This window comes from Tursiops truncatus, chromosome 7, assembly GCF_011762595.2.
Source record: "Tursiops truncatus isolate mTurTru1 chromosome 7, mTurTru1.mat.Y, whole genome shotgun sequence".
NCBI classification, from domain to species: Eukaryota; Metazoa; Chordata; class Mammalia; order Artiodactyla; family Delphinidae; genus Tursiops; species Tursiops truncatus.
In genome coordinates this window covers 50897814-50922667 of record NC_047040.1, presented here as the reverse complement: position 1 = coordinate 50922667, position 24854 = coordinate 50897814, and the positions used below count along the sequence as shown (strand labels likewise).

General features: G+C 36.4%; 1 protein-coding gene across 10 annotated transcripts in view; it reads right to left on the bottom strand.

Moving 5' to 3' along the window:
• PDE1A (phosphodiesterase 1A) overlaps positions 1–24854 on the bottom strand; it is a 353371-nt gene that overhangs the window by 89935 nt on the left and 238582 nt on the right. For 9 of the 10 annotated variants that reach the window (XM_073807514.1, XM_073807512.1, XM_073807513.1 and 6 more), the window contains exons 3-6: positions 9948–10130; positions 4941–5007; positions 1868–1984; positions 884–1024 (exon numbers count right to left, since the gene is read on the bottom strand). In XM_073807514.1, the coding sequence (XP_073663615.1) occupies positions 884–1024; positions 1868–1984; positions 4941–5007; positions 9948–10130 (508 nt within the window). Of the gene's footprint in view, positions 1–883; positions 1025–1867; positions 1985–4940; positions 5008–9947; positions 10131–16514; positions 16542–24854 lie in introns of those variants that run through there. The other variant, XM_073807520.1, reaches the window with a different exon arrangement.

Genomic DNA, 24854 nt, shown 5'->3' with positions numbered 1-24854 from the left:
GAGATATGGAGGAGTACTAGTTACACAGATCTGAATGCCAATGAGACTTACCAATAAAAAGAATGTGACTTTTGAAATCTAAACAGGTAAGCAATGTAAATTATGAGGTTTGGTGGACCATTCTACTTATATGCATTTTATGGTACTGCTTCAGCCTAGGTTGATACATGAGGAATCAAAAATGTACTCAGATTCTGGGGATCTCACATGGCTCATACCCTTTTGAACCCATCCCAGTTTGGAACCTTCAGAAGGAAGGACTTCCTGTCCCTTTTTATCCCTTGGAAGTAATCCTATGCTCTAAGACACTATAGAAATTCTAGGCAGTCCCAGACTTCCCAACATCTACTCATTTTTGTCCCAGGATTTGCACTGCTGAACCATTTATTCACTCATCAACTGATTCGTTCAAATACAAAGAGAAGGAAGAAGAATTTGGAAAAATCCAAATGAATAATTTCCAAAAATCCCTATTAGGATTTGATTGTAATTTGCAATGCAAACATGTAAAAGAGAAAAAGCTACTGAGCTCAGCTCGGGTGATGAAAGGAGGGGAGAGCACTACAACTTTTATTCCAAAGAATTTTTCTCTAGGTCATTTTTCTGGGGGTTGATACCTATGGGAAAAGGAATTTACAAATGAAAAATGTTACATAGTCCAAACTTTGAAAAATTTGCGGTCTATTTTCATTTGCTTCTGGAGATCTTTATTCACTGAGTTAAAATATTTTTTGAAAAATGAATATTGTAAATAACTCATTAACCCTCAAAAATCCAGAAGATTATTACTTATAATACTTTTTTGAGTATTAAAGAGACAGTGAGAAGGGAATGGAATTTGATGTTGCAAACTAACAAACTTCAGTTACAAAGACTTTCTTACCATGATACCTGTATGAAGCATTATGTAATGCACAGTTTGAGTGACATCAGCTGCATGAATCAAATTGTGATATGGATTTTTGTACTTGCTGTAACCAACTTCTAAAGCTTCTGCAAAGGCAATTAGGCAACAAACAGGAATCTGCAGAAAGTAACAATTATGATTATATTTTGACCAAAAGGGTGGCACTAAATCAACATGAGCACAAAGATGTTTGGGATGGGATACATTAGTGAGTCAGATGTGGGCAGTAGTTTCTTAAAGTTAAATGTGGATTGTTCTGAAAAAACACTTCATTAACCTGTCAGTTTTCAATGCTGAGAAGGATTATAACCCCCAAGTGTTTAATTAAGATAGATGAAATAACAGTCTTACCCATATAGCAATCTTTAAATTTTGTATCTTCCAGAGTCAGATAAGAAGGCTAGTTCTTAAAGGGGTAAAATTTTCCAATTACAACTGGTGAAGTCTAGTTTTTCTATCGGTAATTCAAGGGGGTTAAAATAAATGACCTCCCAGTAAATTCTAACTCTAAAAATAACATGATTCCATAGATACAGGCTCAGAAATCTGAATCAAATCTGTTGCTGAGATGGCTCTAAGTGAAGTTAATTAGAAACCCTTTCATTTCAATTTAAAAAAAGCTGCCAATAATGGTTCATTCTGCATTTTAGGAAAATCATATTTCTTTAAGTCATAGATTCCAATCTTTACATGAGTGTTCTGTGAATAATTCAGGGGGATGTTTGTATCTTGTTGGAATGAGTCTATCATGGCCTTATGATACCCCAGTGGATATACAGAAATGTCAGTGATTTGTAGAGAATGGCTATATCAAGTGGTGAACTCGTCCCCTTAGTTCTGTGATCTGACAATCCAGAAACATTTTTAAATGAATTGATTAATGACCCAAAGTTCTGCATTTTCATTCTTATTCAGATAACTTATTCTAAGAGCATTTTACTTTTGTTCCATGTTTCTGACCTTGAAACGGTTGATAAGATCATATCTGGTAAATAGTTCATAAATCATAAACTTCAGACTATGTTCTCCACTTGCTTCATTCAAGGCAAATACATCAAAAGACCATTTATCAACATCCTGTAGGAAAAAAAGTAAATATTTTAGTTGGCAATATCATATGATTCTGTTTCTTTCTATGAAAAAATTCTTGGAAAGCTCAGGCATTGTACATCCAGCAGGTCAGATTTCAATTCAGCACATCAAACTTCATTTTTACCAGTGTCTGATGTGACAGGGACACTTAGTATCTGTGGATTCACAAAAGTGAGGTCAATAATGCTTAAGATCTCCCCTTAATCCCAAGGTTATCCAATATGATGTAGTAAACCTGATAACTCTATAACACTGCCCATATTCTTAGTCTCTCTCCAAATGTATGGCATAAATCATTTTCCCAGAGTGGGCCTCATTTCAAGGTGGAATTGCAGGTTATGTGGGTGATGTAATTGAGAGAGAGAGGGAAGATAGCCCCAATTTATCATTCCCACCCATCCACCCACCTGCTACGTTGCTTGAAATTCTACCGTTTAAAAGTTACTAATTTGGTTTAAAGATTTGATATTTTATGTCTTTTTTTTTTTTAAGATGAAGATGCCCTAGAGAGACAGAGCTCTCTCTCTCGGTAGAGTACTACTACCTTATTACTCACTCTAACCTTGGCTGATTCATTTTTACTTTCTACCAGGGCCAGATTGTAAGATAAAGGAAGTGGGTCTCTTGATTGAGGGGGAGGTTAGGAATTTTGGCATTTCAGGCAATTCCCCGGGGAAGTGGCCAGGCCTGTAGGGAAATAGATACCCTAGGAAAGTCCCCCCTAACTGTGGGAAAAGAGGGCAATGAGCAGGTATATCCAACTACTCCAGCCACCTCACAACTTTGATTCAGGTAATTCCAGGACAAAAACTTGCAGAGGGGTCCACAAAATGGACTTGTAGCAAGTGGTATCAGTACATTAAGGAGGTATTAAGTATATCAGTACATTAAGGTAAAGCTTGAGTTGCAACAGTAAATAAATCACTGAAACTTAAAAATATACATAAATACAGCAGAATCAGTTCTAATGATTATCATAAATTATTAGTAGAGAAGGTCTAGTGTTTGCATACACACAACAGGTTTAGTATTGAACAGTAAGTGGACAACCTTAAAGCTATACATTAATTTTGAATTTGAGCAGGCCCTGTTTAGAACTTCATTCATTTAACACATTTCACAGAGGCCAACAATACATGCTGTAACATGCTGAAACTAAACTGAAAATCTGATAAAAAGTATCCAAACCATCTCTTAAAACTATTTCTTTCCACAAATAGCAACAATAGCATCAAACGTGTTTTTAATCATTTCAAAACACCAGTGAAATATTTTTTGGTTTCCTTGGGTACCTTTGTTAAATTCCTTGCATTTGGCCCTAATTTGATCCTGAAATACTTGCTTGATCAGTTTGTAAATTTAAAAATCTCTCAAAGTTCTGTTAGAAGGCATTTACCATCAATAAAGCTCAAAGGAGACCAACAAATCTCACCAAATTCCAAAGCTAACACAGAATTAGTTCAGAATGTTACAGGCTGCTATTTACAGTTCCCAGTAGGGGTTTCCCACTGAGTAAAAGCTTAGCTCTCCATTTTGGGGGATTTTTTAAATCAACAATGGTGATTTACATCTGTAAACTACTGCAGATGCTTGGCTTTTACTTTGTCAGATTGAGAACAAACAAGACAAGGAGGTATCTCAGGAAATTAGAATTACTAAAACATTCTTAACTTAGTGATAATTCTCTTCAACCTGTTAGTTCATGATTTCCCTACACTACATTTTAGAAAAATGTTTACATTCTCTCATACCAGAATACTCTGTTAGCTGGTTTCTAAGAAAAATAAATAAAAATAAGTAATTTTCATGCCCACAGTTCAGGAAATAATGAGGAAATCAAAATCTCTCAAGAGCCAAGGACTAATTAATATCTGATAATGTGACATTTCAGTTATATACTTGCCTCTATTATCGCTTTAGAAACATGAATATAAAAAAGCTTCTAAGAAAAACAAACTACCTTTTTAAATGAATAAGATTAAAATCTAATATGCAGCAGAGAAAAAACAAATGCAAAGGGGATGCTTTAAAGGAAATTAAAGAACAAAAGAAAGCAATATAGATTTAAACTAGGAAAGGAGTTTAATAAATCAAAAATAAAATAACCCAGTATATTCTGTTGCTAGTATTCTTTAAATTTGTGGTTAATACAGGAAAACCACCATAAAACTGTTAGAGGAGACAAAGGTGAATTTCCTACCCAAATTAAGTGATGGAATGAAATAAGGAATGTAGAACGATGAGCCTACAAAATGCCTCTTTAGTAATAAAGTCTAGGAATAGTGTGCGCGTGCACACACACACACACATGCAATGGGAACAAGCAAGTCAAAAACTTTCACAACTTCAGATTTTCAACTCTAGTTATTTCTAACACATATAATACTGCAATTGGGCCTCAGACTAGGGCAGCCACAGGGAAAGCCAGAGACAAAAGATATGAATTTCTTTTTTGTTTCCTTTCTTAATTTTATCTTACTTTTTATATTTTCTCGGACCTAAAATTCTAAACAATTTTACTCCATATAAGTTTTGCCTTTAACCATATTTGACTGAAATATCTTTTTATTTATAAAGCATTCAACTCTTTCATAATATACAGTAACAAAATATGTGTATTCTGACAACTGCTGGTGCCATCTCAAAATTGAATTCAAGATCCACCTAAATAAAGCATGAAGAAGAAGAAAACATCACACACACGTGTGTGTGTGTGTATATGTATGTATTGATATAGTTTGTTAGGGTAAATTGATCCTCATTTAAATCTACAATGAGTCATGACTTGAAACACATGACATTTTGTAAATGGTTAAAATATTTTTTACATTCCAACATGTAAGCTGCAGCAAAGACCTATTCTCATTTTCTCCTAGTCCTTTTAAGGAGATTAGAAAAAATGACTAGTTGAAAAACTAAAGTAATTGAACATTTGTTTTACCTTTAATGTTACTATGACAGCTTCTGGATATGTCAACCCAACCATGTGATAGGATTTTCTGTACATTCTGAAAAAGAAAAATAAGTGTATATGTAAAAATCAGTTACTCAAAGTTTTCAGCTATTTCTTAAGAACAAAGAAAAAATTACCTTTGATGTGTTTACCTTGTATCATGTCACAGTCTCCCTTTGTGGCAACAATGATAACTATTGTCACCGCTTATTAAGCATCTACAATGTGACAGATGCAAATAGTACATTTGCATCACAACCACAAAGTCAGTGTGATTTTAGATTCTATGTGAAGAGGTCTTTCCCTAAACGTCATCTTATTAAAAACAGAGACTGTCCTTTGCACGGGCAGCAACAACACCTTTTAGCATGCCACCACATGCATGACAGCACAGTAGTCTTGTTTTGTGTCTATTTGTGTTCCAAAATTCTCAGTCTGGAAGCTGAATGTCATGGAAATGTTTCCTTGATAGGTTTTTTTTTCCACAAAGTAAAAATTATAGGAGGGAATATGCACTATCATCAGAATTTACAGAGTCTTTTTTTAAGTTAAAAATATTGGAGGAGAACATATTGACAAAAATTGCTTAAGTTTGTTCAAATTGTCATTTAATATTATTTAATAAAGATTATCCAGAAAGAACAGGGTGTTTCTATTTTTATAATAGCATCAATAACAAAAATATTTTTTTGTTAATCAGTAATTTGTTGGAGTTTTCCAGCTTCCAATGGACAACCAAGATGACTTAAACCAAATATAAGAAACTCCTCCATTGATTCATGCAAAAATAGAATCAACATGATACCCTAATGGGTAGAAATAGCAATAGGTTTCTAATCAGGACTGAAAGGAACATGGCTCCTCCACAAAGTCCTGTGAAGAAAGAATTTAACTGATTATTAATCATGTCCCTTAATTTTTATATTGTTAGTCCACAAGCAAACTGCATTCCTAGACTATACTGAAGTAAACTCTCTTCCCAAGATGTCTGGACAAAACCATAATTTAATGATTATATCTTTAATTTATATTGGGGGTCAATATAAGAAATATAAGAACATAAGAAAATATTCTGCATCTTTTATAAAACCACTATGGGAGATACTAACCTTTTGATTCAATGTACCTTATATTAAAAATCCTTAAGATATTACTCAGTTTCTATGTACAAGCTATCATTTTTTTCAAGATAATAAAAGCCAAGTAATTCTTCATGTTTTCCTTTTTAATCTTCACTTTTTGGAAGCTCAGAATTAAAATATTGTATTTACTTACATAGAGACTAGACTTCCTTGATAAAGTATCTTCCCATTTTATTACAGAGACCTTGTTACTTTATTTCCATGTTCCCATTTTATGTTTATCTTAAATGACGTTAAATAATTTTTAGGTGTGGCAATCAGTTATCATAAAAATTTATCCTTATCCTCTATCTCAATTGGAAGATTTCTTATAAGAAAAATACCTGTGTTAATTACTCCACTGAGATAGGTATAATTATTCTAATAATGCAGGGCAAGGAAACTATTTAATCACACTACAAAAGACCCAGAAAATAATTGCTGTCAGTAATGATATTTAGTTCCTTTTTTTTTTTTTCAGGAAACAGTCTTTTCTATCTATTTTTTGAATCATTACTAAAAAATGGAAGTATGGGGGAAATGGAAGGATGATGGGCGAGGAAATAAAAAGGTCAGGAATAAGGAACCTTAAAAATTAAGTAACTAAATCAGTGTGACTTCATGGCACAAAAGGCAGTATGATGGAGCAAAGAGCACACATGCTTTGGATCGCAGGTTAGCCAATCACTAGTGTGACCTCTGGAAAGCTATTTAATGTCAGTCATCTGTAAAATGAGGATAATTACATGCTTTTTATGAAGAGTAAATGATATAAAGGCCTAGCATAATATTATAAGTACTTGATACAAGAAAGCCGTTATTATCAGTGTTACTGTTCTCATCAATACCATTGGCTCCAATTCTGACGTTCTTCAAGGCTCTTTGGACTCAGTGAGAACTTTGATGTTTCTTAGACTTGTAGCAGGTTGAGAAATGAATATCCCTGTATATTCTCATTATATGGAATGTAAAGAAAGACAAGGAAGAAGATTACTCATCCAAGGAGAAGGAGAAACTTCCCCATTATCATTTTCTAACCCTATAATTGGGAATAGCATATTAGGATGAAAACTTAGAAAATTAGGATGGAAAATTAGGACTACTCATTCTGGAATCAAATGAATGTGGGAGAAACCTTAATACAGTGGCCTCACACTTGAGTAAATAGTCACTATATTACAAGTTGCTGAAAAAGAATAATGGATTTCCTGTTCTCCTATAGGTGGTTAAAGTCCAGCTGGAAATACGGTAGATTATTCTTGGAAGGTTTTTACTACAGTTACAAAATATAATTCAAAACCTTAAAAAAAAAACCCCACTATCTTATGCCAGACACAGTACTAAGCAAGAGACTATTCAGTGAAGAACAAGAAAATTTTCATGGGGTTAATTCAGTGGCAAAGAGGGACAATAAATAAGAAATAATATATGATTAAAAACAGCACTAAATGCTATGAGGTAAACCACTGGTTGGGATAGAGAAAGTGATGAACAGTATACAGAGTAACCAGGAAAGGCCTCTGGAAAGATAGAAAGGGCTAGCCAGAGTGAAGGGTGGGGAAAATCATTTCTGATAGAGGGAATAGCAGGATTACTGGTCCCAAGGGAAGCAAGAGTTTAGGGATATTCATGGAGTTGAAATCACACTAGTAAAGATATTCAGGTAAGGGTGGAGTAGCATTAGATGAGTCTAGAAGGTAAGGGGGCCTAGTCATGCAAAGCCATGATACAGAAGTTGCCTTTAATACCAAGTGTAATGGTATATCAAGTGAAATGGTAAAAACAATCAGATGGTTTTAAGCTTAAGAATGACAGGAACTAATTTATATTTTAAAAATCACTACAGAATGACTTGTTTGGAGAGGGCAAGTGAGGAAGAGTTGAAAGCTATTGTCATATTTCTGATGGCAGGTGACAAAGGCTCAGTTTGGGGTTGCAGGAGTGGAGTTGAGAAAGTGAGTAGGCTCAGGATACACCGGGGTAAGCAAATTGCCCGGACTTGCTGAGGTATTGATTCTTGGGAGGGGCTGCTTGAGAGAAGACTCAAAAAGACTTTCTAAGTTTCAAGACTGAAGATGATTGTTTTTGAAAATTCAGGATATACATATCTCACTCTGTTTACACACTTACTAATGGGGATTCAAAAGTAATTTAAAAATTTCATTTCCATGTGTTTTTAGCACATTAATTTCTTTAAGACTGCTTGCTAATTTAGTTACCTTAAGTACGTTTTGATATTTCTGTGTAGCATATAAAAAAACTGAAAGTTTAACGTGTCAATATATTTCACAGAATTTGTCTTGATTTTTCTATTTAATGGGAATGGAAATTTAGTTGGTTTACTTTAATAATTTACATTTCTTTTCAGTTTGCCAAGTTCTGCAATATTTTCTTAAACAAAAAAGACAAAATATACATTCCTTCATTAAAGCAAACATGCACTCTTTTTTCTCTGATTCTCTCACTGACTTTCTGAACTATGATTTAGATGTTTTCGAATTTATATTAAGGAAAATCAATAATGTCATACACTTGCCTAAGTTGTTTTTAAAAAATAGGAACATAATTACAAAAATTATTTCTCTCCAGCCCTCTCTACCTCTCTGTTTCAGATTTCTGGTCCCACCTGGCAGAGCTGGGAGCAGTTTATGCACTAGGGGTGGGGGGTTGTCATCTCACCTAACTCATCATGATTATAAGCTCATAATGGTTATTATGAGGGTTCTTTTATCAAAGCCAACTAGATATAGTCAAGAAGTAGTCAAAATAATTTGAATAATCACTGAGTGGTTGTTATTTTGGATAATATAGTCATAAACCAAGATCCTAGATGCTTCATGTCTTATGGTTATAATACATCTTTAAATCACTTCGAATACTTCTTGCAATGCATTGTCATTTAGATTTTTAGAAACCCAAGAGTGCTTCTCATTGTTCTGTTAGAAGAAGAAAACGAAAGTTTATGAAGTTCATTACAGGTAATGACTAGAGATGTCTGAAGATAAAAAATGATGTGGTCTCCCTAAAATTTAATTTTAGATACATTGATAAAAAATTTCTCTGTTCCTCGATTTTATTTGTTTCAAAAATGTTAAAATAACCTTTTTATGTATAATTTAATGTAATGTAATTGTTTTTTAATCCAAGGGATTTCTAAGAACTAGTTTTCAACATTGTCAGATATTAGATGTTATTTCAAGTCTTTTCATAGTTTTAGTTCTGAAATATCTTGTTTCCAGACAGAAAAATAAGCTGTCCTCTTAAAGGCTAAAGAATTTAAATTGGGTCATATTAACATGTATTTCACTTTAGAAACTCTGGTGTTTCTAGGGGCCAGCAAGTGACAGAAATGCTTCAGTGACAGAAAGGTTGAAAAGTTCTTCAAGGAAAGTGGACATGAGAGAGCTTTCTTCCACAATGGTAAGAGAATGGTCTTTTCTTTTTAGTGCCAAGAAAAGGCCTGCTTGATTTTGGTATGTAGTATAGAACTTATTTTATTGGGTGTTACATTGTATTTGGGTAAAATTAGGTGTAAAGCATATAAATGTATTATTAGGTGTAAAGCATATAAATGTGTTTATAAATGTATTATAAACAGTTATTCACAAAAGTTCATCTGAGGAGAATGGTCATTCAAAAGCCTTTGCCTTTAGTCTTTATGTCAATTTAAATATAAATGAAAATAATAAATCCAGGACAAGATATTTTTGTTATAGGTAAATTCACCATAAAGTCCTAAATCTGTTCATTCCAATTATACTTATGATTAGAGTTTTCCTCAATAAATAAAATACAGCACTCTCATAACTTTGACATAGTAAGTATATTTGCTGTCTTTTAAATTTTGTCTTGAGATACCAACAACTCCACTTACCTTTCCACAAAAATTCCAGCTTGAACAGCATGCACAATGCTCCGAAATCTTGGTTTTTCCTCAGATTTCTTTTTCATCATCCCCATTTTCCGTGTAAAGGTAGAAGCCAACCAGTCCCGGACTTCCAATGGGACCGAATCCGACTGAATGTCACTGAGCTCATCATCAGTATCCAGCAGTCTTCTACAAAAATTTATAGTGGTTAAAGTTTAGGAAAAAGTGAAGAAAAACTAATAACAAAACAAGCATAGCAATAGGATTTAAAGTATAGCAAGTCACTCTCTGATCATCTTTTAATATGAACTGTCTTAAAAAATGATTGGGTTAACATTTTGAAATCTCTGAATTTCTCAAATTGGTCATCTTCTGAGGGCAAAGACTAATGGACTTGAACATTTGAGCATTCCCAAACATTTAAGTACAATGATATGAGTCTGGAGATATCGGTTATATTAATATATTTATAATATATTAATATATAATAATATATTTTTCCAATAATAAATGAAACTAATATAAAGATAGGGAAGAGAGTTCGTAAACAAAGGTCTATTAAAGGAAGCAACTGGAGTGGAAAGAAAAAGGGGAGTCGAAGCTATAAAAGTTGTCTTATATTTAATAAGCTTGTGTATATTTAGCACAGAAAGTACATGCTATTTGAATAAGGCCTTGGAGTTTACAGAAGTCATTCACATGTGTTATTTTATTTGATGGGTATCCCTAAATTTTAGGAAAATAATAACTTGAAAAATAAAGATGAAAACAAGTGGATTATTTTGAAAGCTAATTTTAGGTGATTTAGCCAGTGTCAGGTGGAAAAGTTAAAGCAAATGATGTCTTGAGGGTGGAGATCTGATGGGCTTAGAACTGCTGGCTGAGGAAATCAGCTGTGTGAGGAGGAAGTGACCAGGAGCTGAAAGCACTGCGCTGCCACTCTCCAGTATAAGCTCCAGGTAGATGATGTGGACAGGACTGACCAGTAACAATAGCTGCATTAAGGGTGGGCAGCTCCAGTGATCCAGAACTTCCTAAAGGTCTGAACTGGCAAGATAGTGTGAAAGGCTCCCCACAAAATACAAAAGGGGCTTTACAGAGCAATTGAGCTTTGCCTTCAGGAAGAATACAGGTCAGCTCTGCCCTTTGCTTGACTAGGTTTTTTCCTTGTTGGCGCACCAATTTAATAACTCAGCTATTTTTGGCGCACTTTAGCTTTGACCTTTGGGTTCCATTCGCGCTAGTAAATTTCTTCGCACAGAGTGAGGCCTAAGGATTATGAGCCGATGGAAGGAAGGTAGCCAGAGATGACAGCGAGTGCTACAGCCTTCAGAACAAGTCACACATCATCTCCAGAGAGCAAAAACTACCAAAAAGAGACTCAAAAGATAATATGACTTCCTCTATATGCTACTGTTTATAAGCATATCGATGTCAGTCATTTGCCAATATTTATTTTTCATAGTACTAAATAAGTGTGAATGCATTTATGAAGTGCCTTATGAAAAACTATATAAAACTTAAGTGCTGGAGTTGTAAAATTATATTTATACATATGAAGATAAAAAAGACATACTTGGAAGTTAATATTGAAGCTGGGATGAAGTGAGAGAGTAGCATTGACATATATATACTACCAAGTGTAAAATGGAAGGCTAGTGGGAAGCTGTTGCATAGCACAGGGAGATCAGCTCGGTGATTTGTGTCCAACTAGAGGGGTGGGAGGGAGAAGCAAGAGGGAGCGGATATGGGGATATATGAATACGTATAGCTGATTCACTTTGTTTGTTGTACAGCAGAAACTGACACAGCATTGCAAAGCAATTATACTCCAATAAAGATATTAAAAAATATTGATTAATACTTACCCTAAATCATATTTAATTCTCATTTGGCTCTTACGTTTGGATGACTTTCGTTTATACTTAACACATGGACATCGTAATTCAGAGCAAAATTTTTTTTTCTACTTTTGACCATTTAAAATTAGATTCCTTAGCCAATTACGGCAAGTCACTACACTACATGGTTTGAAAATTTCAGGGCTTATGCCATTTCTATTATTCCTCATGGAGTGATCAAATAAAACCACAGAGCAGGACAGATGGAATGGGAATCATTGTGCTATAATCCTGTGATGTCACCGTGCTCCAGGAATTCTACTGCTATCTTGTTTTATTAGCTACTCTAAGTACAATGACAGACACATAGTAATGGTTGCCAATTGCTCCTTTGCAAATCTGATGTGGATGACTTTAGGGCTATATGTCCTAAAATCATAAATTATCCATGACAGATCATCAAATATGACAAAATTAGCATATGAAAATGAGAGTTCATATAGGGATGTGGTACCCAGGAGTCTGGCAATCCCTTAGTCATGATGCATGATGTCATTTATTGAAAATGAAATAAGATATAGTTTCAGGGAAAAAAGAGTGATATAGATTAATTAATGAATATAGAAATAAAGGAGGAGAGTACATAAAGAGAAAAGCATGAAATATTCTATTGTATAACTAAAAAAGGAAATCTTGGAAAAACAAAAAATACCTCTGTGATGGTTAATTTTATATGTTCACATGGCTAGGTTATGATGCTTAGTTGTCTGGTCAAACACCAGTCTAGATGTTGCTGTGAAGGTATATTTTAGATGTGATTAACATTTAAATCAATGGACTGAGTAGAGCAGACTACCCTCCATAATGTGAGTGGGCCTGATCCAATCAATTAAAGGCCTTAAGCGGTAAGGCCAAGGTCCCCCAAAGAAGTAATCCTGCCTCCAGACTACTTTCAGACTCAAGATTGCAACATTTACTGCTGTCAGAATTTCCAGCCAGTGTCAGCCTCCTTTAAAGTATAAGTCAGACCATGTCAGTGCCTAATTCATACAGCCCTATGTAGCTCACCACAAGCTATGTCTCTACCTTTATCTTTTAACAATTTCCACCTTATTCATTTTGCTTCAGCAATGCTGGCCTCCTTGGTATACTCAAACCTGCCAAGCTTGCTTCTGCTCAGGGTCTTTGCACTTGCCATTCCCTCTGCTTAGAATCTCTTTTTCAAGATGTGTGGATCATTTCCTCACTGCATTTAGGTAGAAAGGGCTTCCTTGACCCCACTACTCAAAGAGTAAACACTTTTATTGTCTTTATCCTTCTATAGACTTCTTCTTAGCACTTACCACTGCTGATGTCATGCCATATGTTTATTAGTTTGTTCATTCATTTTATGATTTATCCACTAGACTGTAAAGACCTCAAGATCAGAGAGTCGGTCTGTTCTTGTGCACTGTTATATCATCAGCATGTGCAACAGTGCATGGCACAGACTGGGGGGATCAACATCTAGAAATATTTACACTAAACTATTACAAGTGACTATCTTTGAGGAGTGGAGTGAGAATGGAGATGGTATAAGAAAGTTTAGTCTTTTAGAGTCCCATATTATTTGATTGATAAGACCAGCAGCATCCTGGGAGTAGTTCACTATTGTTAATCATCTCTTCATTGCCTTTAGGTTAAGTTGCCCTTGAACAATCTCTTTACAATTTTTGAGGCAAATTATAGGGAAATGTATATTTGACATGGAAAAGATATTAGACATTTTTCTGGATTAAAAACTTAAATGTAAGACTAGATACTATAAAACTGCTAGAGGAAAACACAGGCAGAACACTTTTTGACATAAATTGCAGCAATATCCTTTTGTCTCCATCTCCTAGAGTATGGAAATAAAAACACACAAACACACAAACAAATGGGATCTAATTAAACTTAAAAGTTTTGCACAGGGGGCTTCCCTGGTGGCGCAGTGGTTGAGAGTCCGCCTGCCGATGCAGGGGACACGGGTTCGTGCCCCGGTCCGGGAGGATCCCACATGCTGCGGAGCGGCTGGGCCCGTGAGCCATGGCCGCTGAGCCTGCGCGTCCGGAGCCTGTGCTCCACAACGGGAGAGGCCACAACAGTGAGAGGCCTGCGTACCGCAAAAAAAAAAAAAAAAAAAAAAAAAAAAAAAGTTTTGCACAGCAAAGGAAACCATAAACAAAACAAAAAGACAACCTACAGAATGGGAGAAAATATTTGCAAATGATGTGACTGACAAGGGATTAATCTCCAAGATATACAAACAGCACATACAGCTCAATAAAAAGCAAAACAAAACAAAACAATCAAAAACTGGGCAGAAGATCTAAATAGACATTTCCCCAAAGAAGGCATATGGATGGCCAAAAGGCACATGAAAAGATGCTCAACATTACCAATTATTAGAGAAATGCAAATCAAAACTAAAGTGAGGTATGAGCTCACACCGGTCAGAATGGCCACCATCAAAAAGTCTGCAAATAATAAATGCTGGAGAAGGTGTGGAGAAAAAGGAACCCTCCTACACTTTTGGTGGGAATGTAAATTGATGCAGCCACTATTCAGAACAGTATGGAGGTTTTTTTAAAAACTAAAAATAGAGCTACCATATGATCCTGCAATCCCACTCCTGGTCATATACCTGGAGAAAACTGTAATTTACAGAAAACTGTAAACTGAAAAAAAAAGATATATATGTATGTATTACTGAATCACTTTGCTGTACACCTGAAACTGAAACAACATTGTGTATCAACTATACTTCAATAAAAAAATGTAAAAAAAGAAAAGATATTAAATATTTCTAATAGCATTTTGAATTAATGGCCCAGGAAAGAAACATTTTTAAAATTGTATGCACTGTTTACATGCCTTCAACCAAGGACCTCAGTATCTCTGTTAAGTATCAGTTATCAGAACTCTTTTAGGCTCATCTATCAAGTAGAGTATGGTAAGAAATTCCTAATAAAGACACAAATAATTTGTATCAAACTATTTAAGATAATTTTTCAAGTTTGGATAGAAGAAAGTTGAAAGGCAGGTAGATAAAACAAATTTAAATGAATTTAAAAAATAATCTGGCACACCTAATGGCACATATTTCTCCTCTCTCTCCCTTATTTATTTTCCCTTTCCCTGGCACCTGCCCTGTATACTGTTTCTTCTTCTGAGCACCAAAAGGAGCTCTTCAGATTTCATTTGACCATGCTAGATAGGGCAGGAATGAAAACTATAGTATAATATCAAACAGTAATCCTGGGCTTTTGTTAGAGAATTATCAGAAACAATTTTTCTATACATTTATCTAAGATGTGAAGATACCTAAATACTTATATAAGATTATGTCACATGTAAAACACGTGACTACATTCTGCCTTCATTTCATTTCTGATATAAATTTGTGCAAGAAGCTTGATAAAATGAGATCTCAAATACTATAATGAATCTTGCTTCCAAAACATCCAACAGCTCAACTGCTCTTCATCCTAGGGTTGGATGGCAGGGTGAGCAGAATTGCTTACTCCATGAGGGCTCTTAAAAATTAAGACTTTGTGTTTAAGAAACTTACAACATGAAAAAAAAATCATTGGTACATTTTCCTTGGGAATTCTTAAAATGCAGTATACAGAAAAGAACGATAGGAGTATATGTGTAAAATGTTAACACTATGGACCTCTGAAAAATGCTTCAACTGGTGTTTGATGCAACTCTTTTTTTTTAGTCCCAATGGAGTCAATAAAGCAGAAAGTGAGGGGTTCCTAAACGTAAGCTGTGGGTCGATGCAGGGCCGGCAAGCTGTGAAAACTGACCCTGCATCCAATCAGCGCAGTACTGATCTTTGGGAGCTATTTATACTCCAAATTTTCTCTTCAAATCAGATGACACAACTCCCAAAGGGCTTATATTTTGAACTAGAAAGTTTGTAGGAAAAGGGCATAAAGAAAGAGGCAGCCACAGAAGGAGAGGTCATGGGATTTTGACTCTTACAGTAATATCAGTGAGAATATTTCTGTCCACAGTAGACTCTTGGAAAATGGTTACACTCGTGTACCCACACAGTTATTTCCAGGCAATCGGTGCCCACATTTACACCTATTAAGTACTAAAATTCATCTGCCGGATGCATAATTGCCAGAAACTGGCTTCTCAAGTTTGAAATTTTCTTTTTCCTGCTTTATTATTCTTATAAAGGAACACACTTCAACAAGAAACTAACTCATTCAACTCTGCCTCTAATATCTGCTGGGCTCAGGGTAGGAGCACATTTCTCCAAAATACCACATTAAATATTTAAAAGCTATATATCAAGTGAACAAATATGATATTTGTTCTATCCTTCTACCTTTTAATGTTTCATAAAAGTCTGACAAGTTCTTTGGAATTGCGAATTCTCAGCTCTTTGTGTGACAGGGCTGGGCCAGTGGACTATGGCTGGCTCTCTGCACCTGCCTGCCTCCTGTTCAGGCCCTCACTATATGAGCAGGTGGACGCCATGGCCCCAGTACAATCTCCATCAACCCATCAGCCTTGAAAGCAGCTGCTTCTTGGCCACTCTTTAGGGGTGGAGGGGTGCACACACCAACAGTGTCCTGGGCCCCCTCAGGAGGAAAGACCTAAGGAGGAGACACATGAAGACTTAGGAGACAGGCTAGGAGACCTTTGGGTAGAGAACTCTGGGGTCTCAGTGCCCAGGATACGGGATGCTTACCTACTACGAACCAGGCAAGGAGCCAAGGTTTACTTCATTTAATCTTCCAAGCTTTACTTCATTCCTTCCTCACTATGTGGGAGACACAATTATTATCAGTACCCCTATTTTAGTGATGAATAAATTGACACACAGATACCCTAAGTGATTTGCTCAAATCATATAACCAGAAGTGGCCATGCTATTTTTTGAACTCAAGTCTCTCTGATTTCAGGATCTGAGTTTTTAACTGCTGAGCTATCCCTAACCTCAAATGTGTGTTTTGCTTACTAAGTGCCCAGACTACCTTCACAATGAAACAATAAAAAATATCAGTAATCATTATTCTCCATCCCATCTCTACCTTGAAATTCAGGGTTAAAAATAATTGATCTTAAAGGAGTTTGGTCCACCAGAGTTTTGGTTGGAGGAAGCTTAAATTTATTTTCCATGATTGGTATGCTGAATCATTTTCTCAGAGAGAAATGTATCTGGATGGTAGAATTTCACAGTACTTTGAAGTGCAATAAATTAAATGTCAGGATGGAAAGAGGTAATACATTTGAAAAGCCTTATCAACTTGTCAGTAACCTACTTCCTGAGTACTAAATACATTTGAATTAATTTTTCCAGGCCACCACCCATGCACTTTTAATTATTTATTATTTGCCTTGTTTCAAAAGAGACATAAAATGGCAGGCTCACAGATTTATTTCAACATTTTTTTGTGGGTTTTTTGGGGGGGGGGCAGTTTTCTTTTTCTGCCTTCCTGATAGCTTTTGTTCAATGTTTCCTTTGGTTTCATCAATCTTTTTCTTTTTAACTATGAGAAGATGAGTATTATATCTGAGCGACTGAAGACTGAACATTTGGGTAGATAAGTCAGTTATGCTGACCTTAGCTCAATTCCAAGAGGCAAATTTGGCCAAAATGAAGTTGACAAAGGAGAGTGTTAAAGTTAGATGTGGCTTTCTCCAAGCTAATGCCTACAGAGAGCTCTGAACCTCTTTTGTATCCAGCCGAGGAAGCAGAGATCCAGCAGAGGAGGGTCGTCCCCCAAGACAGGCAGGAAGGTCCAAGAAATGTTGGGGGAGGGCTCTGAGAAGGGGTTAGGATCTCAGAGAGTTAGCATCAAGATTTTGGGAGTTAGTTTGGAGATGAAAGTGGAGGGAACGGGTGAAGCAGAAACTGCCCTAGGCCTCTCTGATGGCTCTTGGCTTCCCACCAGGAAGTCCTTTTGGCTCAAAAATATCTTTGAAAATATTCCTTTAGGTTCAAAGCCTGACATTCCACTAATTATCGTTTTTTTTTTTTTTTTTTTTTTGATTAGTAAGCATCCTCTGTGGTTAGGAGAACTGCCTCAGGAGTTGGAATCCTGACTTCATCACCTATTAGTTGTGTGGTCTTGGAAAAAATACTTCATCTGTCTGAATCTCAGTTTCTTTGTCAATAAAATAGAGATGATAATAATAGTATCCCTAGTGGTGGGGTTGGAGGATGAAATGGGTAAATGCACAGAAAGCATTTAGAACAGTGTCTGACACAAAGCAAGCCCTCAGTAAACTCCCAGCCATTTACACATCCATATGAATTAGTCTAAGCAGATCTCCTATTTCTGAGGTGCAGTAAAAGGAAGGTGTCTGGGGATGGAAGTGTTTCAGACATTACGGGAAGAAATTGGTCAAAGTGGACTTGGGGGAGCCAAAGAACAACTTACGCATTCTATGGGCTGTGAGGAGGCAGTAGGAGGAACCTCCAAAAATATTTTTTACCTACTTTAAAATTTTACTGAGTAGAATAGGAAAATTCATAGAGACAGAAAGAATAGAAGTTACCAGGGGCTGAGGGGAGGGGGGGGACTGGGAGTTATTGTTTAATGGGTACAGAGTTTCTGTTTGGGATAATGAAAATTTGTGGAAATGGATAGTGGGATGGTTGTATAACACTGTAAATAATGTACTTAATTCCACTGGATTGTACACTGAAAATTGTTAAAATGGTACATTTATATTTTATGACAATACTATCAATACAATATCTACCATCTTCTCCCTGCCTTACTTTTCAGGAATGATATTCTGCCTCTTCTAATCAAGGGAATGAGACATAGAGGAGGGTATTCCAGGCTCCATCTAAGTAAGTGTTGTTCCAAGGATCACTGAGTTGCAGGCTGAAGAAAAAGGTTGGGGCTGCAGCCCAGAGATGAAGCCTAAGGGCTATGGTTTCCCAGATCTGGGAGAGGTGCCCACGTCATGGACTAAAGGATAGGGCTCCTTCTTCTGTGCCCAAGAGTTGCTGCTAATCTCCAGCGCCCCTTGCTTTTTGCTCCTAGTAGGTGGTGAAGTTTCCTGACTCGGGGAGGCATTTCAGCTCCCAGGGTCATTTCATATACAACTTGGGGCAATATTTGGGCCACACTCCTTTGATAAGACCTTAAAATTCTAACCATTAGGTTTCTAACATTCTCTGTACATCTCTCCTTTTGTAGCCTCATTTTGACATCCTCTATAAGTGTGGTCCCTGGACTGGCAGAATCAGCAGCAACTGGGAACTTGTTAGAACTGGAACTTCAAGGGCTCTACTCCAGACCTGTTGAATTAACAAGCCCTCCAGGTGATTCTTGTGAACACTTGGAGAACTGCTCTCATCCATTCATGACGTGTCAATTAATGGAAGAGCTCTGCCAAGAACGTAAGGTTTAATCCTTTTCTATAATGTGGACTTAGCAGTACTGCTTATGTCCATTTGCCCATTATTTCACTGTCAGAGATAGTGCTGGTGAACAATACAGGAAGGGATTGGCAGAAGAATTTCAGTTAAAGTATCTTAATTAGTGAATCTTTTATACTCATTTTATGAATAAGAATGATCTGTATGTTACTTAATTGAAAAATAGAAGGGTCAATTTCTCAATTTTTAAGATCTACTCTTAGCAACTCTTAAAAATGTGTTGTAGTATTATTAACTATAGTCACCATGCTATACAGAAGCGTCAAATTCTCGGGGTGGGGAGCAGAGAAGGGGTACTAAGAAGAACTGGGGTATATTTGAAGGACATGGGTGTGAGTGAAGACAAGGAATATATTTCTTTCTAAACCAATGAAGCTAAAAGAGTAGGGGCAATGACAAGAAGGAGTTAACAAGGGCCAAACAGAATAACAAAATAATTATCAATGTATATAGTGTCCTTCATAAATATTTGTTGAATAAGTGAATAAATGTATAAAAACATAGGCAGAGAGTCTCTGGTCTTAGAGGTTATAAAATATTAAGATATTTACAGTGGTTTGGTGAGGAATAAAGTCATTTTTAGTCAGGTCTGCTTCATGTGTGCAAAGATGATATCACAATTAGAAAAAAAATTCCTGTTACCCTGGCCCTTTGTCCATATAGTCAGCCATGGCTTCATTCATTGACTCATGTATGACACAGAATAACCTGGGGAAGGAAAAACTCCTGTTCCTGGATTTGAGTTTCAAAATCTAGGTCCCAGGGAAGGAGGAAAGGCCCAAGATAATGGAAGAGTATGTGATCAGTCAGAGCAGAGTTTCCATTCCTATTATTATCCAAAGATGCCCTAGGTTAAGCCAGAGGAGTCAGAAAGGAAGATAGAAGAGATTTTGAGAAGGGACACTGAGTCCAACCTGAAATTCTCCAAACCAAGACAAACACTGAGTGGGGAAATGGAACACCACAGTACATTTCTAGGATCCTGGAGCAGAAGGATGCTGGATGCCCACTCCACCCCCTAACCCCACCCTTTTATTTACTAAGAAAAAACTTAAGTCTCTGACATCCAGTACCTGATACTTGCCCAAGAACCACCTATGCTGTTTAACTGTATCATGGGATCAGTATGTTTTATGAGCTGCCTTGGAAACTCAATCAACCTCTTACCTTGTTTTATGGGAAAATAGATTCTAAGTAGCTATCTTAGATAACAAGCACTTGTGTTAGGATTTCTTATTAGGATAATGTGACTACCTACAAAGATTAGAAATTAAGAACATGGGCTTTGGAGCAAGGCAGACCTATGTGGCTAGAAGGACGCTCTCAATAGCAGGTGACATCAAACCTAACCCAAAGTGGCTTAAATTATAGAGGACTTTATTATTTTTCTTAACAAGAAAGTTAAAGGTAGGTAGACTCCAGCAGGGATTTATGTTTTTTAAATCAGCAGGTCAACAATATCATCAAGGACTCATGTTTCCTCCATCTTTCTATGCTGCCAACTTTAGTGTTAGGTTTAGCTCTAAGCTTGTAGCCAGATGGTTGTATAATTTTCAAGCATGGTATACAGATAGAATCCCCAGACACACAGGACTCCTTTTCTATGGAGAGGAAATCTTTTGCAGAACCCCCATTAGTCTCATTGGCCAGAATTGTAACATATGTCCATATCCAAACTCATTGGTTAGGAAGCTGGAAACCAATTACTGGTGTAGGTCAATTAGGACACACTCATCCTGAGCCTGGTGCTATGACTGGTCTCCCCTGAATCACTTGGCTTTGCAGAGAAGAGCGAATAATTGAAAAAAAAAAAAATCGTTCTATTGCCAAGGAAGAAAACAATTGATGTTGGGTATGCTCCATCTCAGTTTGAACTTGTCTCTGATACTTAATGATTATATGATTCTAAGCAAGTGAATTATTTTCTCTATGTCTCAAATTTTTTAACTTTATAGTGAAAATAATACATGTATTTAATTCATAGAATTTTTGAGACTTACTTGTAATCATATATGCAAATTGCATAATATGTTGCCTTGGATATAATTAACCATCAAATAATCTTGTTATTAATATCATCATTAGAAAAGAATAATAAAATTTTTATCTTTTTCAAATCCAGGACATATTCATTTATATTTTATTGATCTAAAATATCACAACAGTAAGATCTTACATAATATGTGGAGCTTTTTATGTCAGTTATCTCTCAAAAGATCTGGTCAGGTTATTTTTTTCCCCTTTCACTAGGGAGGCTGTTTTTGAAAGTTTGCAGAAAGTAACACACCACAGATGGCAGAAAATATGAAAATCAACCAAAATGTATTGCAACTTTTTCTAAGCCTGGTTTTCACACTCAGTCTACAGGGTGAGAACAGCCTACAAACACAGCACTCCAAACAGCCACCCCTCCCTACAACTCACACCATAAAAATGGAATTCATAAAAATCATAATTTGCTTTTTAATGATTCACTGATCTCTAGCAATGTCTTAGCACATGCCCTTCAAATTGATTTCCTCAGGGACTCCTCCAAATGGAAACAACTCTAAAAAATACAGGAGCCCAAATTTATAAATGCTCCCCCACTAAGCATATGATAAGCAATAGGCTCTGTCACCCTCCTGGGGGCCAGGGTAGTTTAGGCATAAGCAAGTCTTTACAAGGGACTTTGGGACTGTGGATAAAACCACAGAATTCCAGAACAGGAAGGGACTGGTGACTTCATCTCTGTGTAAGAAAACTAATGACTAGAGAAAAAAAAATCTCTTGCCCATAGGCTTGTCATTAGTAGGAGCAAACCTAGGACAGGAGTTGCTCAACGTCCTGCACAGACCCTGTTCCAGGTCCCACTGCACGCGGTACTAACATAAACATTTTAGTTTTCACTCTAGAGATGACATAGTTGTTGTTTAGGAAAGCACTCTCTTCCACTCAATTCTTAGGCATGTGATTTAAATAAAATTGACCTCCTACTTGCCTCATGAGATGCTTGACCAATGAACTTGCATATTCAGTTCTTCTGGGCATGATAGTTTGAGGGATAAGCATATGACCTAACTAGAGCCAATGAAACAGAAAAGTTGTGTTTGTTAGAGTCTCTGGGAAGGAAAGCCTCCCTTATTCCCACTGGACTTGAAGGTGTGAGGATGTAACGCTTGGATACACTGCCTGTCTTGATTTGCTACCTTTAAAGCATCAGGAGGTCATTCCAGAGTAATTGAAACAGAGAGGTTGACCCCTTGACATCATTTTTGTCCTGATTGACCTATGATTATAGTCAGCATTAGCCATCAACGTTTCAGCAATGAGAGTTTAAGATGGTTTGGTTGGGTTTCCTGTCACTTACAACTGAGATGTTAATGAAAGGTGTTCATTAGTCCAGCTCTTTTCTTTTTTCCTTCTTCCCTACTCTTGCTCTAAATGTTTAAGGAGTACACGTGTGTCAGTGCCATCATGACTTGCCAGTTATAGTGATTAACCACCCAGGGTTTACTCTCTACATCACATTGATCCATGAGTTTTAGAGCCCATGGTCTATATTTTGGTAAAAATTATTGTCACCTCTTACCCCTGCTGAGCAACTGAGTTTAAAATCAATGCTTACTAACCTTTTTGATTTTACAGTGCTACGCAAGTTTTGCTTATTTGAAGACCCTTAGCTGCGCTCTAGTTAGCTCCATCTTCACCCACATTTTCCACCTATGCTTGGCTATTTGTCTGTTTTCCTAGATAACTTAAGAATAACTTCTTTTTTATTGAAGTATAGTTGATTTACAATGTTGTGTTAATTACTGCTGTACAGCAAAGTGATTAAGTTATACATATATATTTTATATTCTTTTCCATTATGGTTTATCATAGAATGTTGAATATAATTCTCCATACTGTACAGTAGAACCTTGTTGTTTATCCATTCTATATATAAGCGCTTACATCTGCTAACCCCAACCTCCCACTCTATCCCCCCCTCAACCCCCTCCCCCTTGGTAACCAACAGTCTGTTCTCTATGTCCATGATTCTGTTTCTGTTTCCTAGATAGGTTGATTTGTGTCATATTTTAGATTCCACATATAAGTGATATCATATGGTATTTTTCTCTTTCTGACTTATTTCACTTAGTATGATAATCTCTAGTTGCATCCATGTTGCTGCAAATTATTTTGTTCTTTTTTATGGCTGAGTAGTATTCCATTGTATATATGTACCACATCTTCTTTATCCATTCATCTGTCTATGGACATTTAGGTTGTTTCCATGTCTTGGCTATTGTGAATAGTGCTGCTATGAACATAGGGTGCATGTATCTTTTTGAATTATAGTTTTGTCTGGATACATGCCCAGGAGCGGGGATTGATGAATCATATGGTAATTCTAGTTTTAGTTTTCTGAGGAAACTTCATACTGTTTTCCACAGTGGCTGCACCAACTTACAAGGAATAATTTCTTGACCTAATCTTTCTATGGTTATTATTTCTCTTTAACCAGAATTTCTTTTTAAACTCTATCTCAAGGCTAACGGAAGGTTTCCACTCTAAAAAAAGTATGAAAAAAATTATGTCCCCATTAATAGACTGTTCTATTGCTGCTTTTTCCTACTAGAAAATTCTTGAAAAACAGTCCACATTGCTTTCTTCCAGAGCCATTTCACTTCAGTTCCTCATACTTCCATAATCTGGCAGGTACCTTTTTCTCTTTGTGAAACTGCACTTCAGAGGCATCAGGAATCTCCTAACTGCATCCAGTGGTTCTCCCTGTGGCATTTGATTTACAATATTTAGTAACCCCACTCTCTGCCGGCTTTTGCTACTCCATATTTTACAGATCTGCCTCCAGCTTCTATGTCTATATTTCCTGAGCATCCTCTTTAGTAGCTCCATGCCTAACTTTAAATGCTGTGTTCCCACATCCCTCCATAACCACCCTCTCACTCCACACCTCTATTTGGCATTTTCATCCTCTCCCTTGACTTCAGTTACAAGGATAACATGTTGACCATTTTGAGATGGAACTCCAAGAGTTTTTGAAAACCTTAATAGTAGGAGGTGAGAAAAACTGACATTTGAAAAGTCAAAAAAAAATTTGTTTTATTCTGCAGAGGCTTTATTTTACCTTCAGAGGCAGACTGCTCTTTTGTCTTATGAAAAAATCTTTTAAATAGGTCTTTAAGTTACACAAAAATAAAGTAAAATCTCAACTCTGGCACATAGAAGACGGAGACAATGTGACTGCCAAGAGACTAGACAACTCTGAACAGTAATGTGCACAATTATCTTCATTGTGAGCACAGCTACATCACTGCAGATTCTGTGTCTTTTGGAAAAATGTCACTCTTTTTCTAAATATGGATTTAGACTGCATAGTCTTTGAGCATAGGTGTTGATCCTGGAGATGAATGCACACCTTGACATTAATTTTGATAGCCCACTTCCTTTTTCTTGGCCTTGTAGCTGGAGATCCTGAATTCAGGGTAGGAAAACATGTTGAAAGACACTTCCATAGGGGATGGTAAGGTGGCTTTACAAGATGGGTTTAGACCTTAGAGGATGCAGAGAAATGCCTGGTAGGGGACCTCTATGGAAGGGGTTGAGTTGTGGGTTCTGAGAGGTCGTGCAGCAGTTATAGTGAGC